The sequence below is a fragment of the Anarrhichthys ocellatus genome, unplaced genomic scaffold, assembly GCF_004355925.1.
Source record: "Anarrhichthys ocellatus isolate YVR2014 unplaced genomic scaffold, GSC_Weel_1.0 scaffold24, whole genome shotgun sequence".
Taxonomy (NCBI): domain Eukaryota; kingdom Metazoa; phylum Chordata; class Actinopteri; order Perciformes; family Anarhichadidae; genus Anarrhichthys; species Anarrhichthys ocellatus.
The window spans coordinates 839,587-849,562 of NW_022280054.1; the positions used below are offsets into that span (position 1 = coordinate 839,587).

General features: G+C 38.9%; 2 protein-coding genes across 6 annotated transcripts in view; one reads left to right on the forward strand and one right to left on the reverse strand.

The window, feature by feature from the left end:
• The window catches only part of LOC116390842 (caspase-1-A-like), a 5,115-nt gene extending 110 nt beyond the window's left edge, over window positions 1-5,005 (forward strand). The window contains exons 2-8 of the mRNA XM_031860955.1: window positions 3-56; window positions 176-258; window positions 448-624; window positions 719-968; window positions 1,069-1,212; window positions 1,363-1,472; window positions 1,598-5,005. Of these exons, the coding sequence (XP_031716815.1) occupies window positions 3-56; window positions 176-258; window positions 448-624; window positions 719-968; window positions 1,069-1,212; window positions 1,363-1,472; window positions 1,598-1,702 (923 nt within the window). The 3' untranslated portion in view covers window positions 1,703-5,005. The remainder of the gene's footprint in view (window positions 1-2; window positions 57-175; window positions 259-447; window positions 625-718; window positions 969-1,068; window positions 1,213-1,362; window positions 1,473-1,597) is intronic.
• The window catches only part of stx1a (syntaxin 1A (brain)), a 54,839-nt gene continuing 45,237 nt past the window's right edge, over window positions 375-9,976 (reverse strand). Inside the window, exons 7-10 of one of the 5 annotated variants that reach the window (XM_031861360.1) lie at window positions 9,077-9,150; window positions 8,856-8,990; window positions 6,631-6,741; window positions 375-4,605 (exon numbers count right to left, since the gene is read on the reverse strand). In XM_031861360.1, coding sequence (XP_031717220.1) covers window positions 4,528-4,605; window positions 6,631-6,741; window positions 8,856-8,990; window positions 9,077-9,150 — 398 coding nt within the window. In that variant the 3' untranslated portion in view covers window positions 375-4,527. Of the gene's footprint in view, window positions 5,455-6,630; window positions 7,075-7,498; window positions 8,991-9,076; window positions 9,151-9,976 lie in introns of those variants that run through there. The other 4 variants (XM_031861361.1, XM_031861362.1, XM_031861359.1 and 1 more) reach the window with 4 other exon arrangements.

Below are 9,976 nucleotides of genomic sequence, written 5' to 3' on the forward strand. Positions count from 1 at the left end.
AGATCCTTCACTTCACTCTGAACTGGGTCTGTCCTCTGGTCAACCTGCTCAGCCGGGTGAGCTGACATATTTTAGCTATAGTGACTAATATCATTCTTTGACCCCGTCATGAATAGAGGTATAATAAAGAAGTACACCATTTTGAACAGAAATGCTTTGCTGTTCACATCTGCAGAGTCACAGAAGGAGCAGCAATGTTCAACCACACTCATCCGTACCAGCGAGGACCTCCGGAGGGAGAAACTGAGTGATAGAGATGTTAGTCCTTCATAAAAGTCATATCAAGAGTATTAAATAGGTTCCTGTACATCTTAGTTTACCTGACCTCGATAGAAAGGTGTTGTTTCACAAGTGGGAAAAACAGTTTTCTTAAGTAAGTTTACAATATTTATTGATAAATGATACATACATTTGTTATACTTCTTTCCCTTTAAATCTGTTTTTCAGATTTACCCTGTGGCCAAGAATTCCATGAGCAACCGTGTGGCCCTGCTCATCACTAATATAAAGTTTACTGATGAGAAATTACACAGAAAAGGAGCTGAGAAGGATGAGGCAAACATGGATAAACTGCTCACAGATCTGGGATACGAGGTGGTGAAACACACAAACCTCACAGGAAAGGTACTATTATAAAAAGGGAAATAAAATATATTTCTCTGTGTCTGGTTGATTTAGTGATACAGTAACTGATGTTTTCCTTTTTGTGTTGTCACAGGCAATCGATGATGCTTTAAATGAGTTCTCCAAACATCCGAAACTCAAAGAGACGGACAGTGTGTTGGTGGTTATCATGTCACACGGGAAACTGGGAACTGTCCTCGGTGTCAACTGGAAAAAGAAGATATCTGATAATGAAATACCAGATGAGTTCCCCATCGACAACATTTACAAACACTTGGGCCCAGAGAAATGTCCAGCGCTGCTGAACAAACCCAAGATCATCATCATCCAGGCCTGCAGAGGAGGTGACTCTATTCTCACAGATAGAACAAACATTAGGAGTCTGCTCATGTCTCATTTGTTGACTAAGTGAACTGTATTAAAAGTATGCCACATGTGTTTCAGGGGGGGAAGGATCAGTGCTGGTTACAGATGGTGCAAACCCAGCTGTGGTCTCTGATACTGCTGGTGAAGGAAACATTGAGGATGATGGTTTGCGATTTGTAAACAAAGAAAAAGACTTCATTTCTCTTCTTTCCTGCACCCCGGGTCAGTTCATTTAAATGTTATTAGATTATTCTACACCTCACAACACATTGAAGATTAATATCAATAATCTGCATTGAAATCAGCTAAGAATAGTTACTTTAGCAAATATAAACTAATTATATGACCCATTTCTGTATGTTTTTCCTCCAGATACTGTCTCATATAGACATTCGGGTCATGGGTCTTTTCTCATCCAGTTTGTTGTTGAGGTATTTAACACCTTCGCACAAAAGGAAGACATTGAGGAACTTTTCAGAAAAGTAAGTGGAAAGTAATATCAGTTAGTGAGGCAACAACACCACATAGCGAGCAGCAATGATGAATGCCTTGTTTCATTCGTCTTAGTCTTGCTTAATGTCATACAATGTTTGTTTCAACCACACAGGTCATGCAACGCTTTGAAGATTTTTCAATTCCAGCCAAAAGACAGATGCCGACCAAAGACAGATGCACTCTGACAAAGCGCTTCTACTTCTTTCCAGGCCTCTGAGGCAGGATTCACTTCTGTTTAACACAGACTTGTAGCCACATTTACTACATTTGAAATTATGTGTGCAATTGAGATACTATGTGAATAGATAAAACATATTAATGATTTACTGAATGGGCCAATCGGTCACAGGCCTGGGGACCAAAGGACAGAGAAAAGAGATGCAAAACAGTTTCAAAGAGATATAAACTGACTTCAAAGAGACGCAAAAAAACCCAACAAAGACACAAAACTGTTAGCTGAGCGTGGATCAGTACTTGTTCGGGATGATGCACAACCAGCTGTGGTCTGTGATGATGTGAAACAGCCAGGTTCATCTGTTGGTGAGGAAAACATCGAGTGATGCGATACGATGTGGACACAAAGAAAATAATTAATTTCTCTTTCCAGATTTTATTCTATCGCTCAAACTGTAACATTGAAGAAAGCATAACACTTAAGAAAAGCTTCCTTATAGTGAATTACTATATTTTCTGTTCATGGTTTTCCTACAGACACAGCCTTCTATAGACAAATGGGACTTTTCTTATCCAGTATGTTGTAGAAGTATTTCGCATCTGCTGAAATTTGCAAGCAAAAGGACACTTTCTAATAATTGAACACTTATTATGATCCAATTACTAAATGCAGTGGTGCAACAATACTACAAAGCACATTATTATATTACCCCACTTTGCTTTATGATGAACTTATACATGGAAAGATAACACTGAACTGAACTTTGTTTTACTGTATATGTTGAGCCGAAAGCTCAGCTGAGGGCAGTAGAAAGTACAATTGTTCAAGTAGTATCCAGTTTTATGGGATAATAAAATGTAATGTTTAATCTCAGAGGGTGTGAGACTATAAGAGGAAGTAAATGTTCTGTGTGCTTTGACAGTGAGGAAAGGGGAACTTCAGAGTCAAGACAAGAGTAATGAAAAGAGCGACAAAGGGGCATAGTTGCCCAGCTAAAATGGGAAGCAAATCCTTACATTATAGGGAAAGCAATATCAGATCCATGTACAAAGATGACTGATGAACACTGAGTTCATGAGCTGCACAAAAACTTGCGATTAGGGACATTAGAAACTGTGAGAAATAAATATGTTTCTGTCATCAAAGGTTTACTCATGTAGCGCTAATGTGGGATGTCCAAACAGATACAGGAGAAAATGCATTAGCCTTAAAATTTAGAGAAATAGAATTCCTACCAATGGTGAAAGAAGAAATCACACCCATCAAAGCAAATAAATTGGTGCAATTTATCTCCTGAGGGAGATAATCAGCCTTCAAAATATAAAAAACATTTTGGCTGAAGTCCAATACAACATAATGTCCAGGTTCAACGCTTTCACTGAACTCTGGCGCTAAACAAAGTAAATAGACAGCTACTGGAGGGTAAGGATTGCCTTGTCTTTAGAAGGAAGTACTCCTCTTTTTGTGTTTGAGGTTCTGTGACTTTAACTTGTGTCACAAGTTGTTTCACATTTCCTAAATCTCTACAGCGGTGGTGATGTGTGCAAGTTATTATGACTCACAGTCAGAACGCCGACAGTTATGAGAAAAAACAAGTTGAATTTCTCTTTCATGGACTTCCTGTCTCTGAATGCACTTGTGCAAAACAACGCAAAAACAAATGTGATTTTTCAGACAAACTTTACTAAGAAAACTAAACAAAAACAAACTCAAAATTTAACAATCAAAACCATGTCATCACATTACAACACAAAGGCAACAAGTTGAGTAGGCAACATGGCAACATGGTTGCAGTCTGTGCACGTCTGATGTGTCACCAGAAAACAGAAATGAGTCTTTTACAAGCTACTTTCAGTTCATGCTGATGCTTTCACTGACTCATGTTTACTCATAAAAAAAAAAAACAGTGAAGCAGCTTGACAGAAGGATATGTTCCGATTATAAAAATACATAAAACAACAAGTATGTGTCACTTACAGACCAGAATTATCAATTCAAACTAGACTATTTCAACAGCTTATTTGAACATACCGGCAGTGTTAGAGAGCTTTATATCAGTTTACACTTCATACAAAACAAAGACACAGGTGGCTAATACCACGCATTCATGTTCTCATCCCACGACTCGCACACAGCATGTTGAAATATGAAGCTACAAATGAACACACGCATATCCTCTTTCACATTCACACGCTCAACATGGAGCAACGGTTAGAAATGCTGCACACTGGTAAGGCCAGATGAAGTTAAGTACAGTAGCACTGTGTCCGTCAACCACAAGAAGTGACGTTTGAAAAGTTTGGCAGTGTGATGAATACGAGCAAAATATTCAACATTTCTTCTTTCCCTTTTGTGAAAGAAAACAAAACACCAATTTACATGTGAACTAAACCATGCCGGGCTTTTGTAGGGAGGTGGAGGACATTACAGAGAGAACTTAAAAATAAAAGAATAAGTAATTAAAATGTAAATAGATAACTTGGCTTTTAAAAACACTGCAGATTAGTGGCCTGTACAACACAAAATAGACATTACAATTGAATATGTGTCATATTTGGAAGCTGGACTGTATTAGTATAGTGTTACATTTCATATATTAACTTTTTTTCATTCAGGAATTCACTTTTGGAAACATCATATCGTTGACAACACTCAACAGTCAGATAAACAGATCGCAGCACCACACATTTACAAAATAGCAACTCATGCGAAAACACCTCTAGCCATGTGTCGTACAGTATGTGACGCACCTAGCGTCACACATGTAATGGATTGCATTCATGAAAACAGAAAATGTGAAACTGTCGTGTTTTTGCTCCGTTGTGTGTGTGTGTGTGTGTGACATGTATTGTGACTGTGGTTGAGGTTTAGGCCAGCGTTCCCCCAACTATGGAAGCAATGACAATTCCCAGTACCACACAGCATATAATAATCATAATTTTCTTCTGTCAAGTGTTAACAACAACAGATAAACAGTCATCCATGGCAGCAAATTGGGAGCAGAGAAAAACATGTTAGAGATATGACTTGTAATTTACTTTAACACATGTTGCAATATTTGTAATAATCAGAACAAATTGCAGTTTACAAGAAAAGCAGAAAAAGGCAATGTAGCTGGGAGAAAGACTATTTGTTTTTAATGTATCTAATGATGTTGTCGGAGTGTGACTGGTTTAGAAGCATTTCCACATCCTCTACTTTAAAAACTATAAATCGTTTGTTCCTGTATTTTCGTCATTCATTAATACATTAAATAACATACAGTATTTTCCCACATGCCACAAATGTGAATCATTCTCATATTTAACATATATTCACAGGTTTTGGATTATCAATTAACATAACCACATATCTGCAGTTTGTGTTTGCAGAAAAACATGCAAAGCTATTCACCAGACTGCCGGACATGCATATGATGTAGGTACAGTATGTGAATCATGACACAAACACAAAAGAAAGTTAGCTCTTCAAAACTTTCAACTGTTAAGTTTAGAAAAAGTAAATATTTAAAAAATGAACGTCAAGTTAATGTAAAATATTTGAGTGCACAAAGACACATTGAACTGCCTTCAGGACAGTAATGCCTTTCTGCTTCCTAACGAGCAGTGACTGACAGCACAACACAGAGCCCCACTATACAGTACACTTTTACATATGAGCCTGAGAGAGAGGCATCACCTCCTGCCCTGTCTGCTCTGTACAGATTTCTGAGGGTCCTAACTGAGTCCAACTGCGAGGGAAATAATGAGGACCGTCAGACATACTGCAACACAACCTCCTATCAGGATCATCTTCTGGATGGAGTAAATGGGAGGAAAAACAAGGCGGACAAAGTGTCAGATAGTGATTCAGTGGATGGAATGAGAGAACGAATGAGAAACAGAGACAGAAGAAAAGAAAAAAGAGAAAGAAAGCTGGTGCTTTAATTATGAGTGAGGAAACAATCAGTAGATGACCCTTGTAGTAGATTGGGGTCATGTGATGTATGAATTTCTTCACCTTTGAGTGCTATTATAGTTATTAACCAAGAGGTGGCGGAGTTGTTTCATTGGAGCACAAATTGTTAAATGACGGTAACCTAGTGAATAACCCTCTTTATGAACTGTGGACCAGTTGTTCCCTGTTGATTTAGTCTGCTGTAGCAGCCCAGTCAGGTGAGCTCAAGGACCCCTTCATTGACACCACTGATGTGTTCCAAATGTGTGGATGTTATTTAACACCATTAAATAATATCCATTATTTAAAAGGGCAAGTGAAAACATGACACAGTGATCCTGGAATTGTTGACGTTTAACACATAAAAAGATTTGTGTGGATACACTTATTCGATTCAAGTCGAGAGTTACGTATATGAGACCATCGATACCACTCATGATCGGCCATTAAGAAGCTGAAGCCAGCAGCAGGTTAGCTTAGCATAAAGACTGGGGGAAACAGCTAGCCTGGTTCTGTTCAAAGATAACAAAATCCACTTACCAGCCCCTCTAAAGCTCACTAATAAACATTTATTGGTAAAAAAAGAAGAGTAAAAACAACATTTTTGTTTATTTATGTGGGTTTATGGATGTGTTAAACGAGCTGGAATTTATATTTGTACCACTACCACTCGCCGTGGCCCACGTTCCAATAATGTATCCATTAGTTTTAGCTATTTTGGCATCTCTGCCTGCTTGCAGTGCTTACCAGATTTCATGAACTCTCAGCAGCAGGTGGCGTTCATGTGAGTTGTTAAAGTTTTTTTGATTTACAGCCCTGTAGTAGTAGCCTATCCCTTGAGGTACACATACCCCTGATTTGAAATCACTACTGTAGAAAATGTCAAATACAGTCAAGACCCACATGCTCCACATGCACACACACCGACGACAGTTGCACACTACAATATATACATGCAATGCTTCTGAAGTTATCTTTCATGTTTTCATAGCATGATTGTGCCCATGCATTATTTTGTTGTGTATGCGACTCACCCTCCGTGCTTTACTCTGGTATTTAACCGCCTTCTTAGTGTCTGATACTGCCCTCTCCACATAGTCTACTGAGTGCTCCACATTGTACTCTATGCGGTCTATCATTTCCCCCTAGGAGAGGTTAGTTACAGAGGAGGTGTGGAAGACATGAAGAGGAAATAGGGAGCCAGATGTGGAGGCAGGAAGAGGAGTGGATACAGATGGAGAGGAGGTGAGGGAAAGGGGAGAAATAATGGGTGAGAATGGGAAAGAGAGAGAAGGGGAAGCAGAAAGGGACAAAGGAAAGAAGAAATAATTAGGCAGTTGGTAGAATGTGTGTCTCTTGCATCTCACCAGCCTGCCGGCCTTTTTGAACTTTTTGCATTTTGGGATGATCTCCTTTGCCTGCTCCACATAATCAAGGGCGTTCAGCACATTTCGTTCAATGTTGTTCACCAGTTCACCCTGAACAGAGAACAAGAGACTCAGTCATTGTTTTGGTGGTGAGAACTCAGTTCCTTTAACCACATCAAGATTTGATTTAATAGATTTCAAGGAATAATTACATGATGCCTAGTTCATACTTATTATATACACATCTTAGAGAATGGGAAAGACTGAGGCTTTTAAAAAGATGCTAATTGCTCTTTTCTCTCTTTTTTCTTTATTCATATCCACATGTTCAATACAGACACAGCAGCAGAGGTCATTAACTATGTTAATATCAGCATTCATTAACAAAGAAAGCCTAATATTGCACATTTAGCATTGACCCAGGATTGTTAAAAATAATACAGAATCAACCCCTTTCCATTAGAGTGATAATTAAGGTAAACTAGATTTCAAGTATAAAGAAAAGACAAAAAAGAAGGAATCATAGGTAAATTACCTTTCTGTATTACAAGGGGAGCGCTGCTCTCTCTCTAGAGCTTAGAGTGACAGTGTTGTGTGAAAAAGAGGGGAAAGAGAATGCAAAGCTGAGAAAGGCAGAATCAACAGAACAGAAGTATAATTTTAAAAGATGTGGCACTCTGTTAATAAAAGAAGGGTTAGTTAATTGAGTTATTTAGAATTAGAGCATTAATATGGCTGACGAGAATGAAAGAGTATACACACAAACACACACACTACTACTGAATTATTAAACAATTATCACTCCCACTGTAAAAGCATGCCAGCTATTGCATTGTGCTCTAATTCAAATCACTTGCATGCAAAAACTGTCTTTCGTATTTGTCATTCAGCGTATTTTATTATGCATGTGCTCGCATTCACTTTTGCATAATTCAGACTAAATACTTCTGATGAGGGAAACATTTAATCTCCGTGGGGGTTCAGCCCACACCCTCATGCGGTCACATTTAAAGGCAAGACCTACAGATTTACCTGCAGCTCAACACTTACATGAGAAGAGCAATCAACTCTTACACGTTATACGGTACACTGGAGGATAATGTAGGTATGTGGCTTTGATGCAGCTATATAGTACGGAAACTACATATCGTCAGTGCAGCTGTTCACTACTCACTGCATGATGAAAGTACCTCGGCACAACACTAGCATCTTTGCTCTCTAACAGAACCAAATTTCTACCACAGAGAAATGACAAATTCTCAACTCACAAAGCTAAAGCCCCTGTAAAGAATACGGTTTATTTAATTTAAGGCTCTTACAAAACAGCAAGTTAATGCAATTCTGTTTAGTTGCCAATTTAATAGTCCCAGACGTCAGATTTTCCTTCCAGCTCTTGAACGCACCATGATAATTACATATAAAAAAAACTAGGCTGATGGCAGAAATCCCAAATACAGATTATGATTCCAACAAACTGATCCTTGAGCCAATTATTATCTGTGCCCCAAATTCTGTCAAATATATTGAGATATTTTGCAAACAGAAAACCAGATGGAGCTGAAAACATAACCTTCTAACTCTGCACTAAAACACCGTACAACTTTTACGTAAATTAAAAGACTGCCAGTTGCCATCTGTCTGAAGTGGAGTTTTCATGACAGGGGAAAGCAGCAGCTGCTGCAGCAGGATAGCCGGTGGATGATTTTATCACTGTGAACTCAGCGGGCTACTGAACGTTTGCATTAGCTATAGGGCACATTTTCAAACCATGGACAGGAAGAAATTCTAAAACCTACAAACTGGAGTTGTAACTCTTCTTTATATTGTCCATGTTGACAGACGGATTGCCAATTTATGAATGTATATGCAGGTTTGAGGATCGATGTTTTCACCTGACTCTCAACCAGCATGGCCATGTCCATGAACATGTCGTGAAGCTCTCTGATACTATTTTCCAGCTTGATGATCTCATTGTGCCGCGTCTCGATCTCATTCATAGCTTGCTCGGTGATGTTGTCCATAACGATCTAAGATGGCGCAACAGAGAGAGGGGTGAAATTAGATTAAAAATGGGCTTTGTGGGCGTTCATCTTGCATTTGTTGTATTGCTTACCCCCGAGGTAAAGATGGCCGGGTTGTCACTCTCCAACATGCTCTCCAGCTCCTCATTTGTTGTGTTTCTCCCAGCTAAAACGGTAAACACACACACATAAACATCAATCACATTAGTAGGTGTTGAAGATATTTACAACACAACACTGTGTGGATATTACAGTACATGTAAGCCCGGGATTTAGGAAGTGCAGGTGCAATGCTATCGGAATAAAAGGGTCTCCAAACTATAGTGGATGAAGACAACATTAGGAAAGACTAATACAACTCCCTGGTTGATAAAAGCCCTCCCAGCATAATACCCCCATCTTCTTCATGTCTGTCTGAGGATTAATTAAAAAGAGCTGTGAGCCAATCTTTTTCTACATGTTCATTTTCTCTCTATCCATCTGTCACTCCTGTATATGCTGCATTGTAAACACGTCATTCCTCTCTGAACAGCTGTGGATGGAAGGTAACAATCCTGAGTGCCGTAATTTATTCTATATCATCATGGATCTGGATAACAAGCGGCACCCTTAACTTTTACTTTCAGTTGATCTAAATGTTGCAGGATTAAGTTTTTGGATTCGTTAGTATTCAACCAGGCATCTCAAATGTAGTTGAATCCAACCTCAAACGCAAGGCTCAGTTAGAATCCCACTAGCCTCCACATGTACACTTTTACCATCAGACGCCACTTCAGATATATAAGCATGGCCCCGTCCCAACACTTAAAGGTTTACAGTTCAATACTGTCCGGTGAACTCCAGCCTGAAATGGTCTGCTCATCAGTTCAGACATCCAACAATGACTTAACCAGTCGGGCATGTTTTCTTGTCCAAATAAGGTCTTCTACATCCAGATGCTTGTCAGACTAATAACCGTATAATCAAGGCTTTAAAATGACTAATAACCGTAT